Genomic DNA, 27,436 nt, shown 5'->3' with positions numbered 1-27,436 from the left:
GCTGATAAGTAATTCTTTCATTTACACAATGACATTAGTCTCATCTGGATTCACTCATCCACGTGGGACATGAATAAATAATCCTTTTCCAACAGCAATGCAAGTTTGTACCTCAACAGATTTTCTTGTGAGGGTTGTGATCTGCCTCTTTGGAGGATTTTATAAACAGGTTGGACAGCTGTCTCTCAGAGGTGATTAAGGTGAAGTTGAAGGGTGAGTTTGTAGATTTAAATGACCTCTGAAGAGTCCTTTGAGCTCTCTTTTTAATGTTTTCTGCAGCAGCTGGTGGAGGCTTCTTAGATCCCAAGTACCTCTGATGCTTAGATGCCTAGATAATTTTATGGATACACAGAAAATCAAGGTCCTTATATTATTAGGGTGCTTTGTTCCATTATTGTCTGATAAAGATACATTAATAGGTTTGGACATAGGTGCCCAGCTCTTGCACAGAGTGCTATAGTCGTGAAGCCCCAGAAGCTGGCCTCTTCCCCTTCTCTTGTTTCACCCCACAAATGTCTCCTGTGCTCTGGGCTGCACTGTAGCTCCACTTTGACAGAAGCACAGTGTTCCCACACCAAACTCCTTCACGTCTGGCTGGCAGAAAGCTCTTCTGCTTGGGGGTTTGACCTCGGTGGCTGAGACGGGTCTGGAAGGCAGGTGTGTCAGACTGGAGCTCCAAAAGTTTTGCTCTGCTCTGAGAACTGGGAACTAAAAAATAATAACCATTTATATTTGTGATGTTTACCTGATGGTAGTCTTGATTTGTGGTTGATATTCATGTGTCCTTCACACACATCTCCCTTCCCTCCTTCACTCCACAGTCAGAAAAAACATGTTATTTCTCAGTGTGCTTGGCCTTGCCAGAGGCTTGTCCTGTTGCGTGTGTTTGGGAATGTGAGTCTTATTGTATCATTAGAGTAATGAACCAGTTTTCAAATCCCCTGATTTCTGTTTCTGCTTGGCAGCTAATTGCATTATTAGGACAAGTCGTGTAATATCAGCACTTCAGTTTTCTTAGCTGAGAAATGGGTAATACCTCACCGGGCACTGAGGTAGGGCTAATTACAGTTCTTGAAAATCAAAGTAATGAAAAGAGGGCCACGACAGAAGTGCTGTGAGAGGGGAGACACAGCCAGCTTTCTGCAGTGTTGGGCCTGCCAGTGGTTCTTCACAGCAGCAGCTCGTAGCTTGGATGGCCGCTCTGCCCTGAGGTGCTCTTCAGCAAAGCAGAGCCTGTGGAGGCAAAGCAATGCTTTCTCTTCCCTCTGCATGCGAAGCTGCAGAGCTGCAAATTCTTTTTGCCTGGGTGCAGAAAGATCACTCTGTTTTCATTCTTCCTTCCTTATGTGCCCAAACACTCACACACAGCATACACGCAACTATGAAATCTGGCCCCTCATTTAAAAGCAACATACAAATACATGACGTTGTTACCTATCTCCTTTAAACCAAATCAGTGCTGTGAGAAAGAAAAACGAGCCTTTTGAAATAGCATGGAAAGCACATGAATTTACCACTTGGCAGTAGTTTGGATTTTCAATAAGGGGGGCTTTCATGGAAGCTGGAACTGGGTTACCAGGAAGGTATTGGAAATACTCACACCTCATTCCAGCATGTATAGCTTGTAACTGCTTCACTGTAGAGGTGACCTGCTAATACTTCGTACTGATCATGCTCCTAGTAGGGCAGCACAGATAGCTCAACACATGGCCACGCAGCCACTCACTGTACCTACTCTGCTGTGTCCGTGCTGCCTAGTGGGACCAGTTCCTGGCTCATGCACCCTGCGAACCATGTCTAGGAACTGCTTGGAAGAGTTGTAGTTGGCCCAAACCACAAGCACAGCGGAGAGTGTAGTAACTACTGTGTTAGCTGCCTGCCAGTGTTGAAGAGTGTGCCCCATCCTGGTTTAGCTCACTGGTTTAAACAGAGCTATTGCATCCAGATAGGCAGCACAACTGCTGGAAAGAGCTGCTGGACCCACCGGGGAGCCCAGCCAGTGCATTTCTCGGCTCTGATTTGAGTTCAGCAATGACTGAACGTGGTCCAGGGCTGGTCTCCAGAAATGGCTGGAAGAGGCAGGTCTGCAGCACAAGGCATTGGCCAGGAAAGACTGTAATGCAGAAGGCAGGTCCAGGTGCTGCATCACAACTTCCCTCCAGCTTCCCACATCCAGCAGAAGGGCTGGAGAGGAGCTGTGCCACAGCACTGCACGGCAGTGCTGCTGAGGCGGGAGTGCTGGAAGATGTAACAAAAGCACCTTTGGACGTGCCTCCCTCAGCCCCACTCCAGAAAATCCACCTGTGCACATGCACACAGGCTCAAACCCACATAGACCAGGGGTCCTCAAACTACGGCCCACAGGCCAGATACGACCCCCCAGGGTCCTCAGTCCAGCCCCTGGTATTTACAGACCCCCCCGCCGGGGGTTGGGGGGGGAACCAAGCAGCCGCAGATGACTGCCTGCCACTGCATCCGCGCGCCGGCCCCCTGGTTAAAAAGTTTGAGGACCCCTGGACTAGAGTTACAGCTCTGTGTACAGAGAGTCACAGACAGGCTGGTCAGGGGGAAGGTCGGCTGAGCTGGAGACCCACAAGGTGCCCTAGCTGTAACAGCAGCTGCTTTCGTATAGAAGAATGGGAACTGCAGGTGCAGGCAGGGTTCTTGCCTGGGTGTGGTTTAGTTTAGGCAGGAGGAGAAAGGCCTGGCACTAAAGCTAGTGGCTGGGGGCTTTGCAGAACAGCAGCGTGGCACTACAGTGCAGATGTGAGGGTACATAGCATTGATATCTGCAAGATGTGGTATGCACCAAAAAAGGAGAGGAGAATCGTTGCTCTGTGCAACAACCTTGCTGTGCAGGCAGCTCCCAGGCTTCGCATCTCCCTGCCATGGACTCCTTAACCAGTGACCAGAAATTACTGTTTTTGATTCATGCATGAATTTCAGCTTAAGAAAATGTAGTGGCCTGAACTGATTTTCAGGTAGAGTTTGTGTTCAGTGTGACTCACTAGGTTATAAATCATACAACTTGTTAGCAGTTCTTTTTCCTGCCAGCTCTGTGGCATCTCATCAGGGACACACCATTCCAGCCTTCAGCTGCTCTGTTAGGGAATAGACTTTTATCTCCTGTGGGAGTTCCGCTTTGCTGCTCCTGCGGTAGATACCACAATCCAAATGGACTTTCTTCTTGCAAGCAGTGGTGGGCTGTTCTCCTGCAGAAACTCTCAAGGAGCTGAGTTTCATCCCATCCCTCTGTTTCCCAGCGCACTAGTGGTGTTGAGACAGTGGAATCTCCTGTAAGTGCAGATGTAGGAACAGGTTTCCCGCACCCACAGTTTACTACGGTGGCATTTCCTAATGTACTATAACACTTCTGTGTGGTAAACAGAAGCATCGCTGCCAATGTGCTGTGCTTATGCTTAGTACTGGGTACCAAAATACTAATTACTAGACACCAGTTGTTCTAAGAAACATAAGTCAACACACATTTTGCATCTACAAATAAACACTGATTGGTAGAAACAGCCATAGCAAAGAGCACAAATAAACACCAAAAACTCTGTTTACAGTTAGCACATTTTTATGTAATTATTCTAAATGCGTACTCTTAAATACCACATTTTGGGGTACAAATGGCTTTTCAGCTATTGGAATCAGCTTCTGTTTCTCATCTCCAGTTTTTTTAATAGCCATCTCAGTGCCACTCGACAGTATTTCTTATGCAGTCTGCTAAGATTTCCCCTAGATGTGGTTAATTGCAGCATTCTTTCCTGGCTGACATAAAAAGCATTACTGAAATTTTAGGTTGTTTCTGACAGTGTCATTTACACAGAAAACACACTGAGTAAAAAATTGAGATATTACTTATTTTGAAAAACAATTTATGCTTTTATCCCATCACTGTCCCACTTGCAGCCACATCGTTCTGACCAACGTAGAGGATAATGTATCCTTGTTATAAGACATTAGAAACTGATGCTTTTATTAAGCTGACCTTGTTTTGCCTGCTTCAGAAGAATTTTTGTGGACTGCTATGAAGTCATTTGGGAAAATACATCTGGTCTTTGTGTTTGTTGCTTACACACCGTAAGACATAAGGCCTTTCTCCTGCTTAGCCATTAAGAGAGTTATAGCTGAAAATTTGATTAAGAAAACTCATTAGAGAAGCTTGGTGATTGGAATATTATATCTGATATGAGCGTTCAAATAAAGAGAAGGAATCTGTATTTGAAACTGGTGGCAAACATCTCTCCTTGGTTCCCTCAGGTTATTTATGTACTGATACTGTGGTTTTGTGAGCTGTCTAGCTTAAGCAGTGGCCAGAATTTGACTTAGGCAGATTTGTGACTTCTGATATTTAAAGATGTTCCTTTTAAAACTGTGGTTTTAATGAGAGAGAGAAGGACTTAGATCTTGTTTTTCTAATAGGCCAAAATGAGAAGATACTGGCTACATCCATGTGATGGTAAAGAGTCGAAGTAAATTGAGTAAACCGACTGAATGCTATTTTAGACCATTATATGAAAGGGAACTTAAAATACTTTCTTCTTTTTTCAGGAATAGACAATCTCTATGAGAGGGCTCTTCACATCCGCAAACTCCTCCTCACTTTGCCCAGGTCGGTCCTTATAGTGATGAGATACCTCTTCGCCTTCCTCAACCAGTAAGTGCTTTATAATTCCCGAGGTACTGTGTCTTTATCTGCCTTCCTCTGCTGGAATTGAAGTTCTTGGGGTTTACTCATGCTGTATGTAGAACTTATATTTAAGCTCCATTTAACACAAAAGATGATGTTCTAATAGGCAATGAAAATAGAAGGAAAACACCAGTTTTCATTCAAATTAAAATTCTATTTGTCCAAAACTGAGCAAGGTTGTAATAAGACAGATTAAATTGTTGTCTGAAATGGGGAGGCTACAGCATTGAAGCCAGTAACAAAATAAGCTGGTAAGAAAAATAACAAATACAAACTGTATCTACATTAGACATGGTTTACGTAATTTAAAAGTAGAAAATTTTTTTCCGTATCTCAAGCTGGATTTAATCTCCTAATGGGAAAAATAAACAGTATATTCAAGCAGCATAGGCACTACAAGCTACCTATTTGATGCCAGGAACTGCTAGGGTGAGACTTTGTGTTGCTGCTTCTATTTTCTGGCGATAGGGCTACAGTACAGAGAACATGCATCCCCTGTGTATGCTTCGATATAAAGTAGCTTGGTTCTCACATTGCAAAACAGAGGCAGCTGCTGGAAGGAGGGTTGTGTGAGAAAGGGAAAGTGGTGTTCAAGTCTTCATCATCCCAGAAAAACTTCTTCATTCTCAAAAAGAAAATAAAAGACAGGTTGAGCAATTACACTGTGTTTCTCCCTCCAGTCCTTCACAGCCCTCTCTGGTTTTGCTGACCCCCGGTATTTTCACTGAAAATTTTGCTTCTTGTGCACTTTGCCCTGATTCTAGCTTTTCTTTTTCTGCTGTCATATTGTCTGTTTCCTTTATATCTGATTTTGTATTGCCTTCTTCCTCTTTTTTCCCTAAATTTGCCCTCTGCTGATTCATTCTGTCTTTATGACCTTCCTCATTTCATTCATCCTGTCTGTTCCTATAGAAACAGGGTCTTTCAGCCCGGTTATGTGTGCATGCCTGTATTCACAGCTGTTCCCATTTCCTTTCTTCTAGTAATTTGTGAACCACTTTCAAGCAATATTTAAGAGAGGGGCAGAGATCTACAGTTTTATGAAAATAACCATTCATTTGAAACATTAATTCATCCCCCAAAAGTGACGCTGTGTAAATGTCTCAAAGGCTTATATCACAGCTTCTCCTCTACTTAGATATACAGATTGACCAGAGCTGTATGAGGTTGTGCTTGTTACATGGTCTTGTTAGCTACATCTGTGCTCTCCACAGGAATGCAATGCAGAAAGCAGCCTAAATCCCTTACTGCCTCCAAATTGCTCTTGGTGCATCCACAGGAAAAACATTCCTCTGACTTTCTGCAAATCCAATTCTGCTTTTTGCATATGCAGTTATGCCTGCTTGGCCACATGAAGTCATCGGACCTCATGGCAAACCTCATTTGGTCTAGCCTTCTGCTTAAAGTTTCTAACATTAGAACAAGTTGCTCAAGGCTCTGTCCAGTCAAGAACCTCAAAGGGCAGAGAATCCACAGCCTCTCTGAGCAGTCAGTCCCAGTGCCTGGTCACTCGTATAGTGAATATATATATATATATATAGTGTGCACTTCCAATTGGAATATCTCTTGTTGTGACTTGAATCTATTGCCTCTCATCCCTTTGCTGTGCACCTATGTCTGACTCTCTCTTGTTTTTAATTTTGATAGTAGAAGATTGCAGCTAGATTCCTCAGTAGCCTTCTCTTCTTAGAGGCTGAACAAACCTAGTTGTCTCCACTTCACTTTATAATCCACATGCTCCAGCTCCCTAGCTGTGTCAGTAGTCCTCTGCTGGATTTGTACCAGTTTGTCAGTCTCTCAAAACAAGACACAGTACCTCACGTCCAGCTTCGTGAGCACCAAGTGGAAGAGCGATAATCAATTCCCTTGGCCTGCTGGCTTTGCTCTTCCTAATAAGCCACGTATGCAACCAGCCTTCTTTGTGGGCGTATGGAATTGCTGCATCACATCCAACCCCTTGTCCAAGAAGTGCTTTTCCCAGTGCTTTCCTTTGGGAGCTGCTATCCAACAGTCAGCTCCAGACTGTAATAATACATCTGATTATTCCATCCCATGGGCAGGACTTTGCATTCATCCTTATTGAACTTGACGAATTCCCTGTTCATTCATTCCTCCATCTTGTCAGGGTCCTTCAAAATGGTAACCCTGACGTTCAGCATATCTACTGCCCCTCCACAGTGTGGCATCATTTGTACGTCAGCTGAGCGTGCACTCGACCCCATTGTTTAGGTCATTCACAGGAAGATGTTGAATGGTATTGGCCCCAGTATTGAGCCCTGAGGAGCACCATGTCTCCAGCCACCAGCAGAACTTAACATGTTTCACAATGATAGATACAATCTTTTTTACGCATTCTTGCACACATAGAAAGGCAAAATCACCTTATAAAACAGTACAACAAGATGTCTCCAATTAACACACAGGACATAATAAATCACGGCATAAAAAAGAGGAGAGCATGATGAATTTTAGTTATGAGAGGAGCTAGTTATGAGGGAAGTCATTTAGAAGGTTTGCCTCTTCAGTTTGTATTATTTGTACATGGAAAGCACTCTCTAAAATGCCCTTTCTAAAGGGAATATGATGCTGTATTTACATACAACCAGACATAATAATTCATATGCCTTACAGAGTGCAGAGCAACACTGAGGCAAAGGACATCCCAGTGCTTCAGGTTCTGTTTGACTGGCCCTGAACAGAACCACTCAAAAGCCAGCATTTCCACTAGAAATGTCAGTGCTTCTAAACAAAGAAATAAATAGCAACTTTTCATTCAAAATCAAAATTGAAAACTAGTAATATTTCATTTTCTGGAGGAAAGGAGAGCTTGCAAAAGTTGTTTAATAAGAACAATCAAAGCCTTTCATTTGGACACTTCCAAAATGAAACTTGTGGGAGTTTGTGGGCAGAAGGCAACATGCTCAGGGATTTTGGGTTGTATGGTAAAAGCAAACCAGAAGTTGCAAGAGCCTCTGCCAGATCCAGGAACTTAGTTGCCTCCAGAAGACAATCCGGTCTGCCTAAGTTATATAGCCAGTTGATGGGAGAGATGCATTGAAGTCTGATGAGAAACGATAGGCATGTATACCCACTTTGCATCCTGTCTTCTTGGGCCTCCAGGGATAAGCACTGATGAGAGAGAAGCAGCAGCAGGTCATGCATTTTACATTAGCCCATTAGATCATCGTACACTAAACACAATAATGTGGGAACACATACATATGCTTACATATATGTGCTCTAAACTCACTTTATAATGTATATAGCCTATTGAAAAAACCCTCTTTTTTTGTTTTGTTACTTTATGTGGGATTAAGTTTCAAGGAAAACAGGAGATCTCTTAAGTTGTGATGTAAAATAAAGTTTCTCCAGTTTTCAGAATAAGGTTAGTCACAGTGGAAAAGTCAATTTTTCTTTATTTTTATGTTATAACAGCCTTTCACAGTACAGTGATGAAAACATGATGGATCCGTACAACCTGGCCATTTGTTTTGGGCCAACCCTGATGCCTGTTCCAGACATACAAGACCAGGTATCTTGTCAGGCACACGTGAATGAGATAATCAAAACCATCATCATCCATCATGAGGCTATTTTTCCAGATGCTAAAGAACTTGATGGCCCAGTGTATGAAAAATGCATGGCTGGAGATGACTACTGGTAAGTCAGAGTATTACCCTTCTATCTTATCCTTAAGAAAATCATTAGGCTGCTTGTCTGGGTAACTCCTGTAATACAAAATTACTTTCGCATGCAATAGATTTATGAAGATAAATGTGAAGAGCATTTAGGTTCGCATAGTAAAGTGTTAGCTATAAAAAACCATGAAGCAGCCAGATGCAGCCAGAATTCCAGGTGTACCGTGCAGAGCACACAGCCAAGTAGGAAATTGGCTTTCTGGCTGTGAACCACCTTAACAAATTTCAGCTTATGATGCCTTCCCCCTGCTCCTTTCCTCTCTGTCATGGTTTAACCTAGCAGGGTAGCTAAACACCACACACCTGCTCTCTTACTTCCACCCCACCAGTGGGATGCAGGAGAGAACTGGCAAAAAAAAGTAAAATTCATGGGTTGAGGTAAAGGCAGTTTAATAGGACAGAAACAGATGGAAAATAATAATAATAACAACAAAACAACAACATATAAAAGAAGTGATGCACAATACCAAGTGAGCAAGTCATGCTCACCACCCGCCAAACGATGCCCCACCAGTTCCGGAGCAGCAGCCCCAGGCCAGCTTTCCCCCTAGTTTGTATACTGAACATGACATCATATGGTGTGGAATATTCCTTTGGCCAGTTTGAGTCAGCTGTCCTGGCTTTGTCTCTTCCAAGCTTCTTGTGCTGATGAGAAGCTGAAAAGTCCTTGACTTAATGTAAACATAGCTTAGCAACAACCGAAACATCAGTGAGTTACCAAGATTATTCTCATCCTAAATCCAAAACACAGCACTGTACCAGCTACTAGGAAGAAAATTAACTCTATCCCAGCCAAAACCAGGACATTCTCTTAGCAACATACACTTTTATAAATTCAAGGATTCAAAGGTTCTGGGAACTTCTTAACTGACAATGTTGTTTGAAGGAGAGGTGTGTAGGCTTCTTCAGTAATTGTACATTCATAGAATGTCATGAGAATTATGTTGCACATAACGTTATAACATTATAAGAATAATTGTAAATAATCTCATAGGGGTGGCATATTTTTGATACGTGTGGTTTCTCTCTCTGCCGCAACCTTCTGTTTCCCTTCAGTGACAGCCCATACAGTGAACATGGTACATTAGAGGAAGTGGACCAGGATGCTAGTACAGAGCCCCATACCAGTGAAGACGGTATGTCTGTTACATTGCTGTGCCTTTGATGGGAGTAAGTTTTACAGGTGCTCCATGCGGGAAACCTTCTTCCTTTCCTAATTTTGTCCTATTTGAAAGAAGGAGATTTCAGTCCTGGTGTTCTGTGGCAAAGCCAGCATCTTTAATCTCTGTTTGTGTGCTTTTTCACACTGATTCATCTGTGTTTGACCAGCTGTTTCCTTGTTCTCTCCTGATTTGCCCAGACACAGGAAGGGCAAGAGAGAAACTATTTCGGTCAGCACATGTTATTTTCTGATATAATGTTAACATTTTTAGTGACTGTATTTCGTCCACAAAAACTAAACTTACCAAAAGTGTGTCTTTAAATACTTCAACTAAGGTATATATGCCATTCAGTGGGCTCTATTTTTATGTGAATTTAAAAGCTGTTCCATCAAAGGGATTTATAATGACTGAAAAACATGTGTGTATCCCCCACAATGAAACTTTGAACAATAGTCATTTGCTGTACCTATTAATCACATAAACTGTGACAGTTCTTGGTATGATAGATGTGAATGAAAAATTTGATGCATCTCTATCATACCAATTCTTTTTAACCAAGTTTCCTAAAGGTGTATTTGACTGACATATTTCAGTTGGACCATCCTTCAGATGTCCCTCCCAGTAACTTCTGCCCAGTTTCAAGAAAATGCAACAGATGGGAAGAGGTGTCGAAATTGTTAAATAACTACAATTTTCCTGACAATCAGTAGCCAGTTAGAAGTGAAGGATTCAGAATAATGCTTTCTTTAGAGAATAGCTGCAGTGTGAGCTCACTGCATATCTGGCCAGCAGGCAACGCAGACAGAGCAACCAGCACGTGTGCACTTAGCACCAGCAGAAACAAAAGTTGCCTCTTGTCCCTCTCAGAGAATGCATGGAAAGAGGAAGAGGAAGAGACAGAGAGGGGGAAAGGGGAGGAAGTGAGCTACAGCAGAGAGGGAATTCTTAAATTTTTTTTAGAAGGATGTCATAAGGGATACTGGTTAGGAGCTGGGACAGTTGCCATAAGGAAGGGGAACAGGAAGGTGTATCTATAGGAAAACTGGCTGCACTGGTCCCATTGCACACAGAACAATGTAAACAATAGTTCCACTCTAGCTGTACCCGTCTTTTGTCACGTAGACAAGCTGTCAGTGACAGATTGCCTGTCTCTTCCCCTTTGCTGCAGTGAGGAGGGGCAGGCAGAGTCTATTAGTGCAGCTGTTTGGAGAGGAGGGACAGTTGGGTGGGCAGACACCGCAGAAGGGAGAAAAACTGAGAAGTCAGTGTTAATCTTCCGCTTGGGGTGTATACCCATGCCTGCACCCACAGTAGGGAATACTGACAGTTTTATGAGGCAGCTTTTGCATAGGTTCCTCTTGACCAGCTCTGTAGAGCTAAACCCACCGTCTTTTTCCAACACAGTGGCACTAAGTGATATGAACAAACTCATAATTGCACTTTTTCAAGACAGTATAGCTATACTTTTATAAGAGCTCCTTCTTCCATTAGAGGTATGAAGCAAGAGTGGAAGCTGAAGAAGTCTGTCCGTCTGTCATTTAGAACCCAAGTGAAGTAGTGAAAAGCAGGCAACACACCAGTTCCATATACTGGGACCAACTTTGGGGTCTCGTGACCAAATTGAGGCCCAAGCAGGCATGAAAAAGTGGTACAGCTTTTCAGCAGTAATCAAAAGCGGTTACTTCAAAACCACACCTAGGAAAGAATGAAACATCAGCAGGATCCAGGGGAGCAGGACCATGTCATCATGTAATGCATCACCCGTGCCTCGATAATCATGGGCTCTACCCCACCACTGCGTTGTTATAACAACAGTTTTACATTCCTGTTGTGGTGCTACCTGTGTTATGACTGTGCCACTGGTGAAGACAAACCCTGAAGAGAATAGCTGTCGAAAGGACAAAGTTCTGTTAAAAGATTTCACTGCTCGAGAAATGTTGTTTTGTTCACCAGATTGGCCAGCAATTTAGTTCTAGTTGCCCCATCACACCTTTTTAATTAATTCAGTGCTGAAAGGAAGTGGACGTTTGTGTTTACAGCAAAATAATTGTTAGCACAAAAATATTTGTAATCTAGGGAAATACTGCTGCAAAGATAAAGATTAACAAGCCTGGATCACATACAAAACAGTGTCAGTCTTCAGTTCCTGCCAGCTCTAACCCATTTTTTTCCATGGATGCAGCTTTCTGTTATATAGCACATTTTTCTAACATAGGTTACAGGCTTTAAATTAAATGCATTCGTCATCTCTGCACATATATTCGTATGTTTGTCCTTTGGACAATTATTTTAAAAAAAATGTTCTTCACTAGGTATGAGAATAGGTGAGAACTTTTCAGTTTGCATATTGAGCTTCAGGAGAGTCACTGGTTGACCTGTGGTGGACAAAAAAAAAAGCTTCTGTTAAAGGGTCTGGAGTATTTTGGGGGTTTAATGTGAATGATTCATTGATCATAAGCTGGATGCATCACTGCCAGCTGTATGTGGAGAGAGAAAAAGAGAGGCATAGCATTGCTGCTGTATTGATCAGACACATGATACTTACATATTTCCTTCTGTTGTGAGATGGAAGGAACGGGTTCTATAAATGGAGGGGTGGTTATGTTGAAAATCTGATTAATTTTATGCTGAAATGTTGTATATGCAAGACGAAGCAGCTAATCCCATAGGAATTACAGTTATTGAAACATAATTGAGAGGCTATGACCAAAAGTGAAGGGATTTATTTTTCTACTTTATTCTTGTTATAAGAGTCACTTGTTGTATAAAGTTAAACTACAAATGACTCTCTCTGTGCCTACTAGAATAAAGCCATCTGTAGGGGCTGGCTCAGTAGTGCTAGGAATGTTTAGTTACAATTTAGAAAACACAAGAGTTATTAAAATTAAATTATGTCTGCAGAGTTAAAATCTGGTAGCTTGGGGAAAAGAAGATGGGAACTTATGATTGAGCATGTAAATACTTAATAACTGTTAATTTTAAGCATATAAATTGCCCTTTTTTTCTAAGGTTACTGGTGTTCTGTATTTCTGTTGATCACTGGAAAGGGAAGAGTGAAAGAGAAGGAGTTGTATTTTACTGCAGTGTTTTCAGTCTTTTTTAAATGTGCAGAAAGTATCCCTATTAAGGAAAACACATAAGTTTCTTTTTTTCTCCAAAATGTGGAAATGAGATTTAATTTGTGAAGTTCAGAACATTTGGGCTCAGGCTGAGGCACAAAAAAAATCTATCTGTAATTTGGCTGCAGAAGAGTCTTTACCTGCAAGTGTTTCTGCAGTAAAGATTCAAAGGATGTTGGTCGTGTTTCGCTGAAGCAGTTTTTAGCATATTTCCTTTACCTTCAGTTTGCTGGAGGTTTTTTGTTCTTGTTGAAGGCATATGGAAAAGGGTGAGTAGGTTTGTTTTCAAAGGAAGTAAGAGAGAATTTCCTGAGGAAGTTGAACAGATGGATTTCTCCTGGGAAAACACATATAATTAGTGTCATACTGTTCATAGACATCTCATGCACATAGGGTAAAAACTGAGATCGTAGTTCTGCTGGGAACAAAAATTGCAGGGACATGTAAGACTGTTAAGTTACTGTTGTGTCCCCAACACTTAGTAATTTTCCTGCTTTTCAGTAGTGCATGCTGTGATCAATGTTTTGCCAAATTCTGTTCTGTCAACACCTTGCAACACTTCTCTGCTTTTGCTGTTCCCCAGTCAGAGAGCTGCTGTCCTGAGGGCAGGACTTTGAAACTGCAAAGCCGCTGTTCTCTGATGGGGTGCAAGAAGAGGATGGAGATATCAAAAGATAGCATCTTCCCAGGGAGTTCAAGGACATACTCTTCCTGACAGCCAGGGTACATCTGGGAGAACTGAGGAAGAGCAGAGCAACAGCAAACTCCCTACAAAAGCACAGGGGATGGTCTCCCCCATTTTCCTTAGCTCCTTGTACCCTGAGGTGCAGAGGGTGGTGCGGTGCCACTTCAGTGCCATCACCTCTGTAGGGAGGCTACTGCTACATCTGGCACTCCAATCCCAAAATCAAAATTAGCACTTACGTTTCTTCTGCCCTTTCTGCTCTTCCAAGCAGTGGAAGATTTTCCCACAGTTCTTCAGTTTGTCCTAATTTTTCACTTCCATAGCATTGCCTGAGTCACTAGAGATGATAGCTGGTGAGATCCTTTATGTCGTCAAATACTTCTTGCTATTGTAGGCGAATGCCCCCAGGAATGGATAGAACAGCGCAATTACATTTCCTCCAAGGTGTCAGTTGTACAGTTAGACATTCAGTACCACACAAAATTTGTGTTACAGATCCCAAATCTAGCTTTCATCACCTTTGCTTTTTTAGAAAAGCTTGTCTGTCATTCAGTAACCTTGATATTAAATGGCTTAACTTTTCAAAATGCATTTATTTCTAGGAGTAATTGTCATGGTACTTTGGTTTTAACTATTAAGGCTTGACCTGTAACAAGGTGAATTACTGTTTAAGTAGTCTCAGTACTGTTTGCTATAGGGAAGTTCACTCCATGTAAAAGCAACACTCGAGCAAAGAAAATGCCCCTTTCAAGACAGTAAAACCTGTCTGAACTGATTTCTGGTTCTATTAAGAAAACTGTGTGAGATCTACTGGGCACGCCTCCCAGTAGAGGTGGGATTTGTTACCGAGGCGATCTAATGAATGTGTCTCAAAAGCCACACTTGTTATGGGCACATTACCAACTCATACAGCTGGTTCCAGTGGGGCAGCTTCCTTCAGACCTCTGAGAAAGTGTGTGAGTCTTGCAGGCGACGGAAGGATACAAAAACCAGATTCCTGTCGTGCACCACACTTAGATTAGTGTAACTCTACTGAGGGAGGTAGAACTATTTCAAGTTTAGTCCATTAATCTGTAAATAAAAAGACCTGTATACAAAAATGTGGGATACAATATGGTCTGTTTAAATTAGCAGAGAAATGGGAAATCCCATAGTTAATCAGCATAGGCATCTATCAATCAGTCCAGTACCCATGACTGTTACCAGTTACCTTCAGAGAATGTCAAAGGAAAATAGGTACAGGAAATTTGGGATTTTCTTTCTTGATGTAAAGTTTTTATAGTTTGGTTGGGGTTTTTTACATTTTAAAGTATTACTGGCTAGTGAGTGTCTGGCTCTCTGAAACCTGGGAGCTTTTGCTTCTGAATTCTTGACCCGCTCTTCCATAGCCCATAACTTACCTGCAGTCTCAGAACAGTGTGTTCATACAGATGTCTGCTCCTTCTGAATCCTACCTGATTCCAGTAATACCTTCTTATAAAGAATTCCACAAACAACATGCATTAGGTGCGTTAAGAACAGCATTCTTTTGTCAGTGTTACATTATTGCTATTCAATTGAATATTGTCATCTTCAACACGATGGAAGATAAACAGGCATGTTCAGTTTTATTTCTTTTCATTTGTCAATAGTGTCTTTCCATGCCTATAGTCGCTTTGTCACATCTGTACTCTCTGTTAGGGATATACTGTAAACAGAGTATCTAGAAATGAAAACAAGATTGTATATTAGAATATACACACCAGCATTAAAGGTTTCATTTTCCAGAACGTTTCTTTCTATGTCATCTTTACCTTTTCTTCGCTTAAAAACATAAAACCAAGAAATATATCACCACCCACCCACCAGGGAATGCCTGTAGCGAGCCATCCAGTAAGGATGCATTTTCAGGAATTATTACTATCATTGCTGGGTTCTTATTTGCGTTTATATAATCAAAGTAATTTCTGCCAGTGTACATCACTTTTGCATTTGTAACAGTGGATTCCTCATACCACTTTATGCCATTTCTGGAAAGTTTCCAAGTTTATGACTCCTGAACACCCTGGAGTTTTTCACTGACAGAAGCTCTTAGCATGACTGCAGAAGCAGCAAACCACAAGGGAGCCTTCTGCAGGCTGGGCAAGTTATTAAAAAAATGAGCTGCAAAGTATAAGCTCGGTAAAGGTGCTATCATTAACGTTTTCATGCTGCAGGATGAAGTTAATTTTAAAAAGACATTCCTCTGCAAAATGTTGTCATAAAGGGACAGTGGCTTTCATTACCAGCCTGGTTCTTTAGGGAATTACAACCTCAGCGATTTTAATTTGTACCAGACAGAGAGTTGCTATACTAGTCATTAGCCCAGATGTTAATTTCCATCTAAATATTGCTCCAATTATGTAAAGAAGTTCGTCATTTTGGAGACTCTGGGTTACTGGAATCAACAAAGCGTGTGATTTTTAAACCCGTATTTTGCAGGTTGTTCATTATGTTTTGAGACCGTGATGATAAATTTTGATCTGTTTGAGTGCAGGTGCTTTGGGTTTTGTGCAGAAGAAACTACAGGTTGCTAAATTCGCAGCTGTTTTATTGATGTCTGGGCACAGCTCTGAAGATACCTGCAGGCAGACGTTCAGCAGGGACCCTTCACTGACATCAGTAGGTTTCTGACCCAAGCATAGGTTACAGGATGGAGTCCATTACCAATGTAAGGCTGAATTTACCAGCATACTGACAGGACTGCTGTAACCAATGTTTGACTTCAGAAAATACCAGCAGAACCAGAGGAACTCAGGATGTTGGAGCAGGCAGAGCTGCCTTAGGCAACTTCAGGCCACACAGGGACTGCCCCCATGGAGTCATCGTCCTGAGGCAGTCTGGAGCCATGTGCCTCGCTCAGAAAGAGTGTTAAGGAAGAGATTAAAGCACTAGGCTTCAGTGTTGTGTAAAACACTAGGTTTTCACTAGGTCTGCACACTCATCACATAAAAGACAGAAATCTCTTAGCCCAATTAGGCAGAATATCCCTGCACAGGGAAATCCTGTCTTCCTTCCTTTGCCACTGCAGATGTTACAGGCACTCCTGTTTACTTTTCCTTTATCACACTGGTTCCTCAAGCCTCTGATGATTCATCTGAGTTTGTTCATCTTATTTTCAGAGGTCTTCATTGTCTGACCTCCATCCCGCTCCCCAGCCATGAAGGAGCCCTTGCAGCAGGAGGCAGAGGCCCTTTCCCAGCTGCAGCTATTGCAACTTTTGAGTATGCTGTTATTTGCAGCTTGCAAAGCAACCCAGATGTTTCACACATGGGGCACAGATTGATTATGTTTCTTTGTAAGAGACGTAACTACTGCCTGAAGTCTGCCTTAGCTGAGCTGATGTCAGTCAGCTCTGCTCAATAAGAATGAGCACTGAGAAAATGCAATAAATGGGTTTTATGAAAGCAAAATGAGCAGATAAGCCAGTGTGGAATCTGATTATCTGTTCTTCTTCCCTCCCTACCCAGAGTGCGAGCCCATAGAAGCTATAGCCAAGTTTGACTACATTGGAAGATCTGCACGAGAACTGTCTTTCAAGAAAGGAGCTTCCCTTCTGCTCTATCACCGAGCATCTGAAGACTGGTGGGAAGGAAGGCACAACGGAATTGATGGCCTTGTCCCTCACCAGTACATAGTGGTGCAGGATATGTAAGCAGTGTCTGGTGTGACTAAGTTCTTGGTGGGGTGTAAAAACATGCTGAAGCAGTTAACAAAGTGACTTCCAAATGGGACAGTGGTTTGAAGGCTCAGATAGATTAAACATTTGCCTTCTGTGCAGGATGCCTCTGTCTTTATTGCCCTGAATTGACAGCTCTTAATCAAAAGCTACCGTGAGGTTAAGCTGATTTGTTTATGGATATGTTCCCAGAACATTAAGAGACAGATGCTGCTGCACCTTTTTTAATTTGACTATCTCTTTGTAGCAGTTGCTGACATTTAATTTCAGAATAGCAAGGGCTGGAGAAATGCAGCCCTGAACTCTTGTTTTATAGTATTAAGAATGTGCTTTGCCAAGTATGACAAAGTTGTTCTTTACAGAAAGGTTACACTCAAAATGTAAAAAGCTCAATAAACAGAAGGATTATGAGCAATATTTGGAGACATGGAGAGGCTTCAGCGCGTTGTAACATGCCAGCTTTTCTTAAGGGGGTTAAAATCTGGGAGTGCCAAGGTGCTTTCTGTCACACTTAACTCACTGACTTCTCACCATGTGTGTTCTGTTTAGGGATGATACTTTCTCAGATACACTGAGCCAAAAAGCAGACAGTGAGGCCAGCAGCGGACCCATAACTGAGGACAAGTCATCATCAAAGGACATGAACTCTCCTACTGACCGTCACTCTGATGTGTATTCAGGAAGGTAAGCTTGAGCATAACATGTTTTCAGTAGTACTGCTCACAGCTCAGGTAGCATAGCATTTACTTCTCCACATGCTTTCGGTGGGTCACTGCAACTTGTCCTGTAACCGCTTCTTCATTGGCGCAGGCAAAGAAAGAGATCAGAACCTCCACCTCCTCTAAGACGCCCTGGCAGGAGCAGTGATGGTCACTGCCCAGTACACGCACCTCACCCTCTCTCCAACTCATCCGTGGAGCTAGGTTCCCCCAACCTGGCAACTCACTGCAGTCCCAGAGCCCTCCTTCAAAACCGCAACCTCAATGCTGACAGCCCTGAAAGACGGCGTAGACCTGGGCATGGCAGTCTCACTAACATCAGTAGGCACGATTCTCTAAAGAAGATTGATAGCCCTCCAATTAGAAGATCTACATCATCTGGTCAGTACACCGGTTTCAATGACCATAAACCACTGGACCCAGAGTCAATAGCTCAGGTTTGTGTCTCTTTTATTTTACGTCACTCTGTGATTTTCTGAGAAGAAAGCCTCGGTGAATAGCATAGCACAGAGCACAGACGCTGGTAGGAGTGCGTGTGCAGGAGAATATCCTACTTAGCTTTCCAAACAGAGTGTGTGTGGAAGAAGATGAATTAAGGGGTCTCGGATAGAAGAAGCACAAGGGGAAATAGACATTGCAGAAGCAATAAAAAGAAATTATTTTCCGTTATACTGTAATGAAATTGCCTCAGCCACACGGAACACCAGGATGGTATATGATTACAACAGCTACGTAAATCACTGCTCGGATGAAGGTTGGCCTATTCTAACTTGCATGTAATTAGTGTTCAATTATGTCTCAGTATGATGGTATTCAGAAAAGTGCTCTGATGGTGAGTAGCAACCATTGCCATTCAAAGCACAGATTTACATTCCAGGGCCTTGTGGATTTTACGTAGTTTTCATATAGTTCATATATAGGTCATACCGTATTTGATTTGGTGCTTATAGTTGAGCCTAAGAACATAATGTGCAAGATGATGTACATGCATAAATGGTGGGCCATCTTATCTCTGTGTGAACACACACCGGTCTCATTCCTGGCAGTGAAGAGTTGAAAAGGATGGACTAGGGAGCACCCTGATCATCAGATTGGTCTGGTGTACAGAGCTGGTAACAGCTCTTGAGCAGATAGATAGCACTGTCTCCAGAGCTAGCATTTTGTCTAGGTAGAATAACATGATTACTAGGGGCACCCTGTGGGTGCAATATGATTGCAAAAGTATTTTACAATAACGCTGGCACTTGTATTTTAAAGTTCAATGTACTGGTAATGCTTACTTTCAAACTCTGCTTCCGGCGGAGGGCAGAAGGGTCATGCTTGCATCAGAAAGCTGAACCATGTATTTGAGTTACAAAGTGTAAATGTTGTTTTTGTTTTATTTTCTGTAATTTATTTGTTTACTTTCCTGGAACTACAGACAGTGCTGTTTGGCTTAAGCTTTTTATTTTTTTTTTTTTTTTTTTGCCTTTTTTTTTTTTGCCTAGACTAGTGATCATTCAGCAGCGAGAGAACCCAAACTTTGATTAAACTGTGTCAAAGTCACTGTGAGCAAGCAGGGAACACCAGATATTTTAACCGTAGTTGTATCTCAGTACCACTGAAAAGTAGTAAATTAGTGTCTTGGTGCATTCTTTTAGCATTTGTGCCAGAAATCCTGATGAAGGAAATAACTTCTTAGGTAAGTTCACTGAACGATATCTTGCAGGTCTTTTCTGATTAAGATGTAACTCAGAGAAACAAGAGGAGAGAGGAGCTGATAGACACACAAGTTTTGTTTCCTTACAAAACCAGGTCTTATAATCCATGTGAGGGAATACAGATCCTGAATGCCTGAGGCACTAGATAAGGGGAGCAGTTAGCAAGTGGACTAAAATCTTTACAGCTGTCAGTGGCAGAAATCTTTACAGTTAAAAACACTCCTAAGCAAATATCCATTGTCCTGACAGTCATTTAATGAAATGGCTTGCAGGTTGATTGATTTTTTTGATTCCGTCATGTAAAAAGGTTAAATATTTGTAAAGTCCAGCCAAAGCTACCATCTTGTCAGTTATAGTGTCTTTCAAATAAATCTGGTGGAAATTGGTTTTAGCACTATAATATTCGTTAAAGAGAGGATGGTTGGCAACTTAATTAATGCATTTTTCACCCCCTCCCATTGCTCTTCTGGTGCTTTGCGTTCAGTAGAAATTCAAATGACCTGCTGCTCTCTCTGTGCTCTGATCCAGGACATCGAGGAGACTATGAACACGGCACTGAACGAGCTCCGTGAGCTGGAGCGGCAGAGCTCAGCGAAGCACGCCCCCGATGTTGTGTTGGACACCTTGGAACAAATGAAAAACACCCCCACCCCTGCCACCTCCACGGAGTCACTCAGCCCTCTCCACAGTGTCGTTTTAAGGAGCTCCGAGCCCCAGATCCGCCGTAGCACTAGTTCTTCCAGTGACACCATGAGTACTTTCAAGCCCATGGTGGCCCCTAGAATGGGAGTGCAGCTGAAACCTCCTGCTCTTAGGCCAAAACCTATTGTTCTTCCAAAAACAAATCCTAGCATAGGGCCTTCCCCTCCTTCCCAGGGTCCAGCCGACAAATCTTGCACAATGTAGACAACTCAGCCACCCACAGTGCCCAGCTGGGGTATGCTAGGGAAAGGGATGGATTAAAAATAAGAAGTCAGGGCTCCATAACATTGTTTGTTCATGTTTGTAACTGGAGAGGCTTTGTTTTTCAGTGTTTTTGAATGTATTGTCTGAAACTAGCTACATTAACATGGGCATTTGTATTTTGTATGGTTTCAATTAAAAGAAAAACTGGACAATTGTGCATCGTTTTAAAAACAAACATAGACTTACTTGAAAACTTGATGCTGCACCATTTGTAATAAAAACAACACAGATCACAAACAGCTTGCCACGTTGTACCATACTTCACAGTTTTGCTGTAGCTATATAATAACAGATCCTGCACGAAACTAAGGGGCAGGGGGTCAAGGGAGGTGGGACCTCTCACTTCTGGGTCACCAAACCAAATCTCAAGCAGGTTAGTAAGAGCTGAAATTTAGCGTGTGAGGATTAAGTGTCTGTGGAATGTCTAAGTCATCTCAGGCCACAGTTCTTATTTAAGACACACCAAAAAAACCCCACCAAACCCTCACAACTCTTATAACTGGCACCAAGTTTTAGCTTTCCCGTTGGCAGTCTCACTAGAGACAAGCGCTAGATGGATCTGGCGATCACATTGCTCTCACCGGTAAAAAGCAGCATTCCAGGTCACAGCTAAGGCACATCTCCAGGATAGTATCTAGAAACTCCTTTTGCAGCCCTCTGTAATAGTGTCCCTGTTCCTATGAAGCTAGACCTTCTTTCCCTGATACCATGTTTTTCACAAAAGCTAAATTCATTTAAGTTCATAGTTGAGCAAGCCAGGCTCTGGGGGAGTATGTGAACCTGTTGGTCCATTAGGCAGGCTGATAGGCAATTGAAAGGATCAACTACACAGTAATTCAGCCAAGTATCCCACTGACTTTATTGCTCAGTGTCCAAGTAAAGACACAGTGTGAGTCATCATGGTTGGAGTTTGAGCTGACCTAGCTCTGCTGGCTGCCTTGCGCAGCGCAAGCGCTGCACCCATCCTGGGTTATGCTGACGGCAGCAGGACAGGGACTCTCTGAAGAGGGACAACCTCCTGCCAGTGATGCAGGGGTCACTCACAGGACAGATAGCTGAGTTTCGACTGCCTAGATTCAAGCTGACTAAAGTTTTCCATAACAACTTCCCCTCCTTCCCCCCCCCCCTTTTTTTTTTTTGAATGACAGAAACCAGTACCTTTCTTCTGTCTGTGAGTGACAACTGTTAACTTTGCTTAGAGCACTGTTGTTAAGCTTTGTTAGGCGTGAACTAAATGTACAGCTGTTTTGCACATTGCAACAGTAAGCCATAGTATTATTTCTGTGAATATATTTTCCGACATCCAATCCATAAAATAAGTTTCAGTGAAGAAGATGGGAGGAAGAAAAAAAATCTGTTGTGGTCCACCAACAGGAGTACAACTGGCTTTAAGTAAGATCTGTCTTTCCATGGGTTCTTTAAGATCTCACTGTTGGAAAGCTTGGAGTGGTACCACTCGCTATACATAAACAATTAAGTCTGGGAGAAGAATAACAACAACATTTGACAGGCATAATTACTGAGGTGATGGGAGCAGTTTCCTGTTGTTTAGGAACAACTTATTCCTGCTGTGGTTTACACCCTGTAGATAGCTAATGCGAAGCCCCAGGTGTGAAAAGTACCTCATGAACTGCCTCCGACACCCAAACCGCTCCTGCTCTTTGCAAACCCTTCTCGATCCAGCTGCAGACTTCATGCACGTCTAGGTTAAAGGCAAAGTCTTAATCCGCCACAGTGGACTGTGCTGCATCAGTCAGCGAACCTCCAGCCCTCTCGACCATACTGCCTAGTCCTAACGCCGGGGCAAGAGCCTAAGCCAGGGCAGCCCCAGCTGCTGACCAGCACTGATCTATAGGGTCTGTTCACTTGGTCAGGACCAGAGATATTTTCAAGTAGTTCCCCAATTTACTAGAATCAGTGGAACAAACTGGAATTTCAGCTTTCATTCACATGCAGTTTTAGTCTAGCATTTTTAAATTAACCCACCTGGCATAATTGAGATGGATACCTGTATCTTTAAATTGCATAGGGAATTTTGTATGTTTAAATAACTGTACTGGACTACATAATGCTTATATTAGAAATTGTTTAGCAAAAGAAAATATTAGAAACAGTGCATTTAGTGAATGCATCCACTTAGTGCATTCACACAGTTAAATGTGTAGTTTGATGGTTATTATAGATACTTAAAAGTATAGTAAGTGGATATGTAACAGGAAAGACTGCTACAACTACAGACGTACTAAAGGGTAACTCCTGCACACCTAATCCAATCAGTATTGTCCTTTACTGTCAAGTTTGATGAATTGCAGTACTGGTAGCTTCCTGCTTGTTGACTGTTACCTAATTGTGTCAATGTACATCTGTAGTATGTACATGTGAAAGTGCCTTTAAATTTTAGAGGAGCTTTAGCCTTGCTCTTGTACTGTTGCATTTCCATTGCATCCTTCTCTGTTCCTGTATGGCTGCATTCCCATTGCATTCCTTCCACTCCTGAAAAACAAATAAAACCAAGGAAATTTCACAGTTCTGGAAGAGAAATGTACTGTTAATCTGTTGTGACAATGCACTTTTATGTATAGTACTGTACATTTTTGGCATGTACCATTACAAGCTTCAGTATACATTCAGGTTTGTTCCTCATAGTGTATCTTTATAATAAAGAAGATAGTTCTGTCTGTGCGTGTAGTTTTGCTGGGTAAACTGCCGTTATCTTCTAACATGGACTGCCAATCTACCTTTACCTTCCACAGAAAGGGAAAACAACCAGCACCCCCAGCCACCCACACACCCCCCTGCATCAGCTCCCATCATCGTCTCGGCCTGAAGAAGTCCTTTTCCCCCGACAGGCTCAAAAAGCACCACCCCCATAAACTCGCTCAAGTCCCTCTGTAGCTGGATATCCCCCCACAAAGAGCCACCAACCTCGTGCGGTTCTGCCTGAGCACCCATCAAGGGTGGCCCACCCTGCTCCTGCTGGCTCTGGGAACCGCCTGCCACCCACCCACCGGGCACCTCACCTCAACCCTCCTGCTTCCCGCAGGAAAAACAGGCACACGCCAGCCAGCCCGGCTCCCTTCGTGCTGGGAAAGCTGCTGTAACGCAACTGTTTGTTAGTGGGCTCATCGATCAGCCCGTGGTGTCAGCCCTTGCATCGCCCTGTCCAGTGACCTACTTTGAGTATTTCTTCTCATCCCCTACTGCACAAAAGCCGACTAAGACATGCAGGAGGGGACAGCAAAGGTCATTCATTGCTCATTCAAGGTCCCGCACAGCCCGGAGGATGCATAACCCAATTTCCACAGTCAGCCCATACGCTAGTGAGGAGAGAGGCTTCTGGTGGCCTTTCATTCATTTTAAAATAAATAAGGACACACAGGAAGAGGGGTCTCCTCCTGTTGTGTAACGTGATGTTTCGGTGTTACACTGTGCTGCCTTCTTAGCTTGCTTCCAGGTTTAGTAGTGGGAAAAAACACAGCTCTCACAGAGACAGCCAAGGGGTTTGCCAGGTGACTAGGGAACCACTGATTTACCAGTACTCAGAAACTCAAAGGGGCGGTGAGTTGTTTTGCTGGGAAAACCAATTAACCGACCAGAAAACCAGCAGCAGCAGCAGCGGGGTGCTCAGCTCTCGGGCCGCTGCCGAAAATCGCTGTTTCAAGCCACATGCAGCTCCAGGACACGGCACTGCCACAGCCCACAGAAACACACACCCCCAACCGGCCCAAGGACACAGCAGAGGAGCAGCCCAGGTTTTAAGTTCTTGGTAGAGACGCAGGGTTTGTTACTTACTCTGTGGCTCGCAGGGACTTATCCTGCCCAGAAGGATCCACGGTCACTCTGTTCCATCACTGCTAGTCTGCAGAACAGGCCTTGACATTAGTCTGGATGGTGCTGGTACGGGGAACAACTGAAGCCAGCTGAAGCTAGCGATGGTACAGGATCCAAGTACCATTCTTGTAGGTAAGAATATTGCTTTTCCCATGAACAAGGCTCTTGGGAGAGAAAGGAAAGAAAACAATCTATAATAGATGAAAGCCCAAATTGATCGACAGACTGCCACAGCCTCGGCCTCAGCCTGGCTCACACGGCCCCCCCAGCCCCCTCCCGGCACGCAGCCCTGCTGCACACACACGCCCCCGCCACCACCCTGCTCCCCGGCAGGGCTGCAGCCCCAGCACGGTGCGCCCGTTCCCCTCATCCAGCCACCCCGCTGATCAGCGAGGCCAAAACTGGTGGAAAGGAAAACAGAACATGGCAGGTCACCAACCAGGCCATCTGATCCACCATCCCAGCCAGATGGGAGAACAAAACTTGTGTGGCAGCGCTAAGCCAGACTTCGGGGAGAAAAGAGCGGTGTAATTCCTCACCTTCCCACTCCCGTGGCAGATACAGCGGGAGCCAGCAGGCCCACGGGCTGGAAGGTGACACGCAGAATTTGATGCTGACTGAGGGATTCAATAGCATTAAATAATATTTAATAATCTGGCTCTGGCTGAGTTGGACAAGTCTCCGTAGGTTTTCTTTCACCTTTCTCAGTACGTACGTGCAGATTAAAAAAATGCAGGAATACAGGTTTTACACTTGACCCTGTGGTCACCTGAGCCGGTGCCCCACAGCCGCACAAGGACGGTGCATCCCTCAGCTGTGTCTGCGCCATCTCCCAGCAGGGTCAGGCCACACCGGTCGCTGCAGAGACCCAGCAGCAGCTTTTTGTCTGGGGTCGGAGATAGTGGGTTTTCCTTTTTTAATTAACAAACTGCATTGATTTTTTTTTTTTTTCCAGGTAGCATAGTAATGGAGTAAGACTGGAAGTACAAGGCGTAACAAATTTGGCTGTAAAACATAGACAAGTTGTGCTGTAGAAAAGAGGTCAAACATTTCCAGGACTGAAATCAATAGTAGCTGCACTCAGTACTGCGGCACGGATAAACCAAAAACATTGGAGCACATCAATTCCTCCCTTAATATCTGCCATGTCCATTTTCAGTGGTGTACACTGACATCTATAAACACTGACCAAACAACACAAACCAATGATTTACATTTATTTGAATGAATTACCCTCCGGGAGGGACAAATCACCGAGCCCAGCGCTGCTCCGGAGTGCAATAAGACAGTCACTGAAATGGTTGGGGTTTTAGCAGTGACTTCTTGACTGCAATGAAACAGCATTAACATGGAGGTTGTTACCAGAGTCATGAATAGTGAATTTAGGTGTGCCAAAGGTGGAAAATAAAACCATTCACAACTTCGACCAAGAACTGCTGAGTACTGTAAAGAGACCCAGTACAACAGATATTTTAATTGGGGTTTTTCCTGCCTACAACGCTTTCAGAGATAGCCATTACAGTAGCACACCAGCACCCCTGGTGACCAGCATCTGGGTGAATACAACAGGGTTATCCACCAGTATTCAACCACTATGCTTTTCTCAGCTCTTTAAATGAATGCTATTCCAAGCATGGGTGAAACATTAATTTGAGATCTAGTGTTAAGAGCGTTTTTTAATTTGTCACACACATCACAAGGCACATTTTACGGCTAAGTCAAAGTTTTTCTGAACAAAATCAGTTCATGCACAAGGTTACAATTAGGGATTGAAACATGGTTAATTGTGGGCTGCCAAATCACGAGTTAATTCTGAACTCTCCTTCATTCCCCCTCCAAAATCACTAATCAGAAATAAAATAGATATATACGTACATATCATTTCTCCAAAGCATAGAGCCGGGTGCACTGCAAAATTCCCGCTGCATGTTTTGTTAAGAAAACACAGTGATGCGGTCTGCCGGGGGGACAAAGCCCTCCATCCCTGCACAGCGTGAATGGCAGGTGGGAGCGGGGCACAGTGGCAGGCAGCAGCATGGGGGACACAGTGCATCCCTGTGGGAGGGACCCCCATTTTCACACACCCACAGGACCACTCCTCTCCTGCACCCCAAGCTGGCAGCACTGCGGGTCCTGCCCAGCTTGCTCCAGCCAGTCCCAGGGCAATGTTTGCCTTGATGCCGTCATATACCTCCGTCCTGCAAAATGCTCCCAGTATTAAAGCATAACTTTGTCAAATACTAGAAGTTTAGGAATCATATAATTTCTTAGGCATTGTAGGCCTAAATGCCATTCGTATCTGTGTACAGCAATGAAGTATCCACGTAAAAATGCATGTGTTCAGTGAAGCAGCAGCTGGTTTACAAACTTTTCCATAGAAACCTAAGCTTCTTCTGTACCTGCATTGTAATATTGCATCTCTGATTTAACTTCTATAGAAATAACTGGATTTTCCATTTACAAGTCATCAATTTTGGTGTTTCCTGTTTCACTGTTCTACTTTTTCTTAATTTTTCCTACTTTAGAGGTGTACCAGCAGGCTCAAGTATTTAAACACAATTTTTGCGTGCATTACAATTCATCTCCAGTATCAGGTACATTTCCTATTACTCTAAAGTAAACTCAATCTTTCCAGAGATCTATTAGCAATGCTAGTCATAGAATAATTCAGTTATGCTTAATGTAGTTTTCATTCTTAGTATAAATAAAATTGATGAGAAGACAATTCCTGCAGATAATTTAGTTTTTCCCCAATATTTCCCTTTTTTTTGGTGAAAATATAGAGCTCTGCTCAAGCCTTACAAATTTCCCAGTAGCTTCTGGCCACCCCAGATGTCAGCTGAGCAAGGAGCCCTGTGTGAGGGTGCCTGCGCTGGGTGGCAGCGCTACCCTGGTCCCTGCACCACGGCCTCCAGCCCTCACCGCACCAACAGCTCTGGTCACAGCAACATCAGTAGGACATTTTCCCCTCTGTTAACCTGAATAAGACTATGCATGAGAGCGATCAGATCTATATATCTCCCCTAATATAATCTGAAACTTCTGTGGCACGGTCCAAGTAAAGCAGCATTCAAATGCTGTAGGAGTCGATCCACACCTTGCTCACATGGAGGAGGACTGGAGGCAAATGTGCAACCTGTGCTGTCCCTTCAAAGCTGCTGA

General features: G+C 43.2%; 1 protein-coding gene across 2 annotated transcripts in view; it reads left to right on the top strand.

Annotated features, from left to right (window-relative positions):
- SRGAP1 (SLIT-ROBO Rho GTPase activating protein 1) overlaps nt 1-23,121 on the top strand; it is a 150,395-nt gene extending 127,274 nt beyond the window's left edge. For both annotated transcript variants that reach the window (XM_056340622.1, XM_056340621.1), the window contains exons 16-22: nt 4,558-4,663; nt 8,132-8,356; nt 9,451-9,530; nt 16,850-17,030; nt 17,608-17,742; nt 17,869-18,214; nt 20,006-23,121. In XM_056340622.1, the coding sequence (XP_056196597.1) occupies nt 4,558-4,663; nt 8,132-8,356; nt 9,451-9,530; nt 16,850-17,030; nt 17,608-17,742; nt 17,869-18,214; nt 20,006-20,383 (1,451 nt within the window). In that variant the 3' untranslated portion in view covers nt 20,384-23,121. The remainder of the gene's footprint in view (nt 1-4,557; nt 4,664-8,131; nt 8,357-9,450; nt 9,531-16,849; nt 17,031-17,607; nt 17,743-17,868; nt 18,215-20,005) is intronic.
- Nucleotides 23,122-27,436: the final 4,315 nt, after the last annotated feature.

The sequence above is a fragment of the Falco biarmicus genome, chromosome 5, assembly GCF_023638135.1.
Source record: "Falco biarmicus isolate bFalBia1 chromosome 5, bFalBia1.pri, whole genome shotgun sequence".
Taxonomy (NCBI): Eukaryota; Metazoa; Chordata; class Aves; order Falconiformes; family Falconidae; genus Falco; species Falco biarmicus.
Note: the sequence above shows the minus strand (reverse complement) of the source record. Positions and strands in the feature narration are given on the sequence as shown.